At 30.3% G+C, this 9,823-nt stretch overlaps 1 protein-coding gene across 1 annotated transcript; it reads left to right on the forward strand.

Annotated features, from left to right (window-relative positions):
* Positions 1-8,874: 8,874 nt before the first annotated feature.
* LOC131030291 (pathogenesis-related protein PR-4-like) lies at positions 8,875-9,386 on the forward strand. The gene is made up of 2 exons (XM_057961021.1): positions 8,875-9,144; positions 9,222-9,386. Exons 1-2 carry the CDS (start codon positions 8,875-8,877, stop codon positions 9,384-9,386), a joined length of 435 nt encoding a protein of 144 aa, XP_057817004.1.
* The last annotated feature ends 437 nt before the right edge of the window (positions 9,387-9,823 follow it).

Genomic DNA, 9,823 nt, shown 5'->3' on the forward strand with positions numbered 1-9,823 from the left:
TAATGTCACTTAAGATATGAAAATTTATCAAGTAGTATGATGTCAATACAAGATCAAAGTGATTTGGATTGAACGAAGGATTGAACAACTCAAGATATGCTAAGTTCTTAAAAAAGTGTTCAAATGTCGATTTGTTTAAGAGGTAGGATTTTGAAACTTAGTGATATGAAGTCAAATGTTGGTGGGGGTTGGTTTACTAAAGTTTTTTATGAGTTTGGTGTGATTCATTACCTAAGAGGGTGGATTTAAAATGAATTTTAGATGGATACCTACATAAAACTGTATATAATGTTGTGTATAGTGATCAAAAAAATTATTTGTTCATGTGGGAAGGCTCATAATATTTTTTAGCAACTTAGAGTTAAGAGGATTCTCTCTCTAGATTTTTATGGGGAATATTTCTGCCAAAAGATAGAGTGATCCCATTAAATGATAGGGAAATTCCACTAAAATATATCCTAGACAATGCTATTAAAAGACAACACAAATCTGTCAAAACACGTGTTGATTTTACTAAAAGTTTATGACATAGATCCACTAGAATACAGGTCAATTCTGCTAAAATTTTATGGCACTAACCCACTAGAATATAGGTAAACTTTTTAAAAAATTATGGCACAAAATTGCTATTATACAAGTCAATTCAACTAGTTTCTTTGCTAGTTTGACAAAATATCTAGGGAGAAAATCTTCCAAAAGGTAACTTAGTTTTGTTGGATTAAAATTAATCCTATTGTTTTATTTATTTGACTATGATGTGGAGTGTATGAATTTTTTAAGATAATTGATCTTGCTGAAATAAAGTGAATCTGCCAATATACAAGGAAAATCCACTAAAACTAGCAATTGAATGTTACACACAATTCCATAGGATTTATGATGAACCCACTAGAAGATAGGGTGAGTCCACCAAAAGGGTGGAATTGATAGGGCAAGTAAATCTCACCAATTCTAAAATAAATCTATCAAATTAATAGTGAATCCACCAAAATATAGGGCAATTTTATCGAACTTGAATTAACTATGATAATTGATTGAATAATTTATGTAAACGATAGCTAAAATCAAAGAAAACAAAGGAGATAGTAGGAGACACGTAGTTTATATGCAATCACTGGTATTGATAAGAAAATAATTAAGATTGCACAAACCTAGATTATTCAAGTGGGAGTGACAACTCAATGGAGTTCCACAACATAAGTACTAATACTACAAGATCAATGCAACAAACCTATCTTTTTAGAGTCAATAGATAGAAGTCTAGTGACACAAGGGATCATATTTCCTCTCTCTATAGGGGGATAAAATAGTCAAGTCCAAGGATTCCTATCTCTAATCAAGGGAGTGCATTGTGAATAACTTCATGTTATGATATGCATCTCTTGCACCACACTAAGTAGTGACCAAATATTCTCAACTTGGATAATACAAGCAATATAGTGGCATTCTCTAAATATGAAGAGTGTAGGTGAGGAAAAACTATGAACACCACTCTATCACAAGCATGGGATTAAAATGCTGGTAAAGCCATTTGACCCATCCCTACACCCATATCTTTTTATCACCCAGGCTTTACATTTTTGCTAAACATAAAAAGAAATGGATTGAGCTATAGCTTTTGATCTCATCCCTTTATATACCCCATCGATGCATGTGGTCGAGGTCATCATTTTGGGTGATCAAATTTGCAAAAAAACATCCTAAAGGGAGAAGAATACTAGGATTTTATGATACTTAGGCTCATAAGGGCATCAAAGAAGACAACATATATATAGGCCATCATTCACAAGATTACACAACAAGACTTGGGCTAGTGTGCAATTTTTGATACATAAGCTCACATTTGCATGCAAGGGTAGAGTAGACATCAACACAGTAACCCCAAGCATGGAAAATAGTTGTTAATTCACCCTTTAGTATATAAATTCAAGTTTTCCTAGCTTAAATAATTTAAGCCTTTGATCACATCCTAAAAATGACTAGCCTTTGATCACATTCTAAAAATGACTAGATTAATAGTTTAGATTTCGCTTTTGGCTCCTTGACTACTATAAACAAGTTTTACAAGTGTTTATGATCAATCACATAAAATAAAAGTTAGAAAATTAGTACCCAAAAAAAAATTAGAAGGATGTAGGAAAACTTTAAAGATTTCAAAATAAACACAATTCTACCAAAAGATATAATAACACTACTAGATTACATTTGATTCTACCTTGATAGAAGCCAATTCTACCACTTTACAAACCTACTTGAACACAAGTTAGTTCTTCCACTTTAAAGGTTAGTCCCAATGTGTTACAGTGGTTGTACTAAAAAAATTTACGAGCAATTCTAATATATTAATATCAAATACACCACTCTATAAGAAAAAATATGGGTTTATAATTAACGATGAATGCACTTAAATATTTCCAAGTTTTCTAGTCTATAAAAAAATCCGACAGATGCTGATATACTTAATAGGTGTATGAATCCACCAGAATAATTTATAATTCTACTAAAGAACAAAGAATTTGTTATTGATTAAAAAACATTTTGAATATATGAATTAATTGCAAACTTAGAAAACTATGAACAAGCCAGATGGATCATGGGCAAATCCACTAATTCACAACCTATAGATATGAATAGTTAAAAAATAAGAAAAATAATTAGTTTGAACTTGTTATGTGGGTCCTACCAGGTGTGAAAAAATGTGTATAAAAGAATTTGATTCAAAAAGGAATGAAAACAACAATGAAATTAGTCAAAATCACAAAATCAAGGCATCAAGAAAGATAGGGCTAAAAGAAGATCAAACCAATGTAGAATCCATCAAGAATGGAATATGTCAATATCCTTGATGAATTTGTTTTTCCAATGTTAATACTTTTTATATGTGATCATGATTTCAAGAACATAAGGTGCTCAAAGCTTAAATTGCATGTAGATAATTAAGGTTTTATGCTGAGAGATATATTTAATTTGGCTAAGTGTAAGAGATGAATGAAGGATGATGATGAAGGGCTATGATACAATAAAATAAGATTAAGGGCCAATATACATCTAGTTTTTACCTCTTACGAGAGTTTGAGAAGAATCAACCTAGGAGAAGGTGAGAGGACAAGGTGGTTGAGAATGAAAGAAGGTACAGTGTGTAGAAGATTTTCTATAAAAGCATTTCTTGTCCATATGATCTAAAGTACATTGGGATGAGAAATAAAGGAATATAAAAAATTCCTTGGAGGGGGCAAATATGGAAGGGACCCACATGGATACCTTCCATAACTGGGTAGTCATTTACAAAGATTGATTAGGCTAATGAAAGGTATTAAGGATACAAGCAAGAAAGATGGACGATGTAAGTGGATGAGGAAAAATAGTATTTTTGAATTAATTTTAATTAAAAAAAGGAGGAAAGGGGAGATGAAGATTTAATTAAATAATCATGGAGTTTCATTTAATTAAGTAGATGAATGAGTAAGGCTATAGATAACATAGGTAAATTAATTAATCTAATTTAGCTATAATGATGGAGGAATAAAGGGATCTAAATTTGATAAAATGTTAATGATCAAATTTAGGTGTGTATAATTACTTTCATTCTATTTTTCCCTATTCACATCTTCCCCTTCCTCCTCCTTGATACCCTTCCTCTTTAGAAATTATAGCTTCTTTCATTTTCAAATTTTTCTTATGTTTATAGTTTTTCCCTTTATATATTCCTTCACTTTAGACTGATCTCCCAAAGGAGGGTGTAGTTATAGAGGCCTCGTAATATTGATATTATCTTCCTTAAACACAATTATCAATTTATTAGCTAGATCTTTCTAAAAATGGGAGTTACTTTTGTGATGAATAATGAGGAGTTTTGAATCCGCTTGCTTTCTTGTGAGGAGAATTAGATAATGAAGATAATTTAGAACAAAAACAAAATTGAATGATATTCACTATAGTATATTGAGAAATCTATATAAGAATTAACTACTAAAGGGACCTCCAGTATTAGTGTTGGAATAAATTATAGTATGGGAGGTTTGAGGGAGATTGAATTAGTAAATAAACTAAAGTAAACCTTGATATAGTGGAGGAATGCCATCATTGATATTTGAGGCTTCTAAAGAGGTTGAAATGTAGAAGAGGAACATAACTAACTTGTTTTCCTTAAATACACTAAAAGATAAATATGGTTAGTAAGAATGATACCAAAACAACCTTCTAATGTGAAATACTTTATTCTATGCCAATTTACCTTGTCCCAAGGCTTTGGAAGACCCTCCATCTTGTAGCAATTTTAGAAGTGAATCTATATTCACCCTTTCTTTCAAATCCTTTATGAACTCCTTATTATGGGATATATTACTTCTCTTAACCTTGTTCCCATGAAAAATGATACTACTAGCTTCAACAATCAATTCCTTAGTCATGGTGAAGCCAACCCCACCAATTTTAACTTCTCTCAATTTCCTAAAGTTCATTAACTTCTTTGAAAGGATCCCATCATGAGATTACATCATCATAAAGTAATCAGAAACCCCTCTATATATTTAAAAATCATCCAATTACTATTCATGTATAACCATTCATAGGTGGAAGACTCAACTCTAAGCTTCCCACTACCCATCACTTTCTTTCCCATTTTTTTCAATCATAAATATTTTGAAAAGAGGTGTTATTTACCAAAAATAAAGACCAAAATGAATATATCATTTTTAACTTTACTTTCACATCTATGGTATTTCACAAGAAAGTTATCATCGTAAGAAAAGTTGTTCCTAGAAAATAATAATTTTTTATTATTAATTAAGTAGGGAGAGGAAGCTGATCCCTAGTACAAAGAAGAAATTCAAAACATCAACCCAAAAAAAATCAAACAATCCAAAATGAACCAAAAGCTGTAGATCAATCACAACATGGACACAACCCCACTTAATCAACCAAAAATATTAGCCTCGACTAACCAGTAATAACCTATAGTTTTAGGAACCATATTAATAGAATACCATCTAACTAATAACAAAATTTAGTACATATGCCTAAAAGAGGATAATAAATGTTTCCAAGCTTGAAAATTTAATAATTTTATTCATTTAGTTAACAACTATTTTCCAAATAAAGAATTAATGATATCTTATACAAGTTGGGTATTCAATTAGTTTCACCAAGAGAGGAAGACCAATATAGGTAAGAGGAAAGGAATCAATAGAACATCCTAGTATATAAGTTATTTTCTCTTGAATTTTTTTCTTTATATTGAAGAAGAATTTTTTCCTTTTTTAATAATTGATATGTTATTCAAAGATGATAGTCTAATCATTAAGAATTTTCTTCCCCTTGTAGCTTCAAGGAGAGAAGATAACCCTTACAAAACTATGCCATACAAGAACTATTGATTGTATTAGGGTTGAATACTCCAAACTCAAATCTTATACCTTGCAAAACCCTGATTGACAAATTTTTTAATATATATTCTTCTATCACTTTATCTACTAGCATAAATAAATAAGGAGATAAAGTGTTTCCCTATCTAATTCCCCTCCTAATTTAAAACAACCCTTAATGAATACCATTAATGAATGGAGAAAATTTAGGGGTGGAAACATATTACTAAATTAGTTTTAAAAGTCTACATTTGAAGAAAAATATCTTGAGTATAACAAATAGGAAACTCCAACTTACCCTATTTTAGGCTTTTCAAATATTTATTTTAAGGGAAATACATTATTTCATTCTTTTGTCCATTAGGTAGATAATTTCATGGGAGTTGATAAAGGTGTAAAATATTTTTCTCCCTTTTAGAAAACGTTTTTTGTTCTAATAAGGTTGAAGTGTATTAATTATTTTTTTGTTCTAATAAGGTTGAAGTGTATTAACCAATAATTTAGAGAAGAATCCAATCAATGGTATTCTATAGATTGATTGGTCTACAATATTAAATACTTTTGTATTGAAATTTTCAGAGAATAGAACAATGAATGCTATGCAAGACTTTGTATCTTTTTTTTTTTTTGACGGGAGAAAGACTTTATGAAATCCTTGGACTTAAAAATTAGATCCTATCCAACTATATCCCAAAATTATTAGAAGGAGATGGAAAGTGGGAATGCATCCAAGCTAGGAACCTTAGAGGGGTGAAAGAAGAAAACATTTTTTTAAATTTCTTCCAAGGAGATAAGTCTTGCTATTAACTTTAAATCTTCATTACTCAAAATCTAGGGGATAACCTCAAGCATCTAATAGGAAAATACTAAATAATATAGTTTTTGTGTATAGGCCAATAAGGATTTTTTTTTTTTTTTAAATGTAGGCATAGATGTTACCCATTTCTTTTTTATCTTCAACCAAAATGTCATCCTCATTGACCATGTTAGTAATTGATCTCTTCTTCTTGTGTTTGATAGTGAATTAGTGAATAACAAGGAGATGGAAAGTGGGAATGCATCCAAGCTAGGAACCTTAGAGGGGTGAAAGAAGAAAACAATTTTTTAAATTTCTTCCAAGGAGATAAGTCTTGCTATTAACTTTTAATCTTCATTACTCAAAATCTAGGGGATAACCTCAAGCATCTAATAGGAAAAAACTAAATAATATAGTTTTTGTATATAGGCCAATAAGGATTTTTTTTTTTTGAAATGTAGGCATAGATGTTACCCATTTCTTTTTTATCTTCAACCAAAATGTCATCCTCATTGACCATGTTAGTAATTGATCTCTTCTTCTTGTGTTTGATAGTGAATTAGTGAATAACCTAGTTTTCTTAACTCTTAATGTTTTCCAACTAACCCTAGACTTTTGTTTCTATAATATTTCTTGTTTTATAACCACCTTCTTCTACTCCTCTCTCACAATAGTTTCATTTCTTTGATTATCTATATAATTGTTTGATTTCTCTATTTCATCTTGTAATTTTTCAAATTTCTTATTTAGATTATCATTTTTATTGCATATGTTTCCAAAATAAAATTTATCTTTTAAAATTTTTCCTTCATCTTTTTCAACTTTGAGAGCAATATATACATGGAAGTACCTACTTGTGCAAAATCTCACCAATTTTTGATACAATTTCAGAATTAAGAATGGGATGACCATATCAGATTGTACCTAAAGGGATAGGTTCCTTTCCTTAAATTTTTGGCCTACTTTATAAGCATTGGATTACAATCTTAACTAGTTATCAAGAGGAGAGAGGAGATATATTATTATTTATTAGGTATATTTATCATTATAATGGACCATTTCATATTCAAAATATGTTGTTAAGGTTTCACATACTAATGATATAAATGAATAATTCATGTCATTTAATGGTAAATGAACCCTTTACAAAATACAAACCATAATCCCTAGCAAACATTAATTAGCATAAAGTATTGTATAATATAAATCTGCTAAATAAGACTAGTCAGATATTTTACAAACATAATATCTTCTAAAAATAACAAAATAATTCATATATAGAAACATGATCTTTTCACCTCATAGACATGCTACAATTATTTACATTAACAATTTTATGCTACAACCCATATGCTATTTTAGCAGGCAAACATGAAATTATAGAAATAAATGCAAATTGTCCTTCCCTAAATAATAAATTGATTCAATATTTAATTTAATCCAACCATTCACATATGACATCGATCATGCACATACTTGAAGCCCTCCTCATGACTACAACTTGTTAAGAATGTAATTTTTTTATGCACTACTTCAGGAATGGTATTATTTTCAATATATTTTATTTATCTAAGCATAATTATTAAAAATTCAAATGCATTGTAGTCATTATTCATTTTTATGTTATTTTTGAATTTGATATGTTATGTGACCTACTTCTTTAATACTTTATAAGAATGTAACAATATGAGATATTGATGGTATTGTTTTATTAGATTGTGAATATTTTAGATTTTATTTTCTTGTTTGAGAAGAAAAATGATTGAATTAATATTTTATTATGATAATATTTTTAATAATCATATTTTATTATTATTTATTATTTAGAAAATGTTAATTGATTTCATATTCAATCAAGTAGGGATAAAATAGTATACATTCCTATGGAAGAGAATTAAATTTTGGATGTTAGTGATAAGATATTGCAAGACTGTTTTCAATTATTGAGATAATCCCTTTATAAATAATGAAATGCTAGAATGTTGTTTTCTGCCAAAGCCAAGACAAATATTGGGCATTCAGAATATTACCAAGCTGACTTTATTTGTAATCAAAGATTACTTGTACGAAACTAATACTACTGTGAAGGATGTAACTAATACTACTGTGAAGGATGTTTATGCGGAGTTTTTAATGTAACAAACCAAGGACGGACGAAATCCTTATAAGGGATACATTTCTTTTGGTGCAACCGAGATCAAAATATTGTTCAATACTAATGTGTAGGGATTTAAGAGGGTGCTTTTTTGGACAGACCAAGAAACCCTGTTGCCGATTTCAATCCTTATTCCTTTGGGTGCAACAAGTTCAAAATATTGTCGAGTATGGATAGATAGGGGTAAGGGGATGTTTTTCTGGGGGGACAAACCAAGAATCCTGTTGCCAATTTGAATGAACAAACGAAGAAGTCCTATTGAAAATCCTCGGAATAATCGCTGATCTACAGCTTTAGTTCCATCAAACTTGAAAATATCCTTATTTGCATTCCATATTCTCTATTAGAGTTTGGATACATCAAACTTTAGATTTCCCCTTGGACTCGCAGTTAACTCCAAATAAATAATCCTAGGGCTGTACAGCCACCATGATAAATTATTGAGAACAAGCCTAATGTGAACGCTATAAATCATAGGAGTCATTCTTCTGATAACAATATCGCCTGCCTTAACACAACAATCAGTTTCATAGTATTCTGGTTGTGTAGAGCATTTATTCATGGCTTCCAAGGTTGTGAAGTGGATTGCTATAAGCTTCCTTGTGGCATCCATGTTCTCTAACTTTGAGAACGTCTGTGTTAATGGCGACACATATACCGCATTCAATACCTATGATTCTGCTGGTCGTCATTACTCCATTGATGGGCTATATTGCGCCGCATATGACTCTAATCAGACACTAGAGTGGCGCAAGGAATACCTTTGGACTGCCTATTGTGACAAAGCCGGCCAGCCGATGGAACCTTCCCTCTGCGGCACCTGCATCCAAGTAAACTGCATCATATATATTAAGAATTTGTTAGCTTAAAGTATAGTGTTTATACCTAATCATTTCAATTGTTGCAGGTGACAAATAATTCGACGGGTCAAAGTGTGACAGTGAGAATTCTGGACCGGTGCCAAAATGGAGGATTGGTTTTAGAAATGGATGCTTTTATTGCTATTGATCGAAAAGGAAAAGGACAGCATAATGGCCATATGTTTACTACCTACAAGTTCGTGGGCTGTTAGAACAAACTCTGGTCCTTTAATTCAGTAGTTCAACAAAGTCTTCTTCATCATCATCGCTTTTCTTTGAATAAAAATGCTCTGCGCAGCAGAAATCTTTTTGGTTGCGATCCTGATTTCCATATCCTTCAGAATATAATTTGAAAAACTTATAGTTTACTTATTTAAATTTTCAAAATTTCATATTGTCAAACAGATTTTTATGTTCATGAAAATAGATACTATGCGAAAAAAACATGTATAAGTAGTAGTGGATGTTTTATACACAAATATTTATAGGTTTATGGATTCAATATTAAATGTTAATTTTTTTATTAGTTTCTGTTATGGTATGGAATTATATGGAATTATAGGCGAAGTTACGTTTTTAACTATTAATTAACTAGTGATTAAATAATTTTATTTGAACTATCAAAATATATTATTATTTGTCATACAAT

This window comes from Cryptomeria japonica, chromosome 8 (genome assembly GCF_030272615.1).
Source record: "Cryptomeria japonica chromosome 8, Sugi_1.0, whole genome shotgun sequence".
NCBI lineage: Eukaryota > Viridiplantae > Streptophyta > Pinopsida > Cupressales > Cupressaceae > Cryptomeria > Cryptomeria japonica.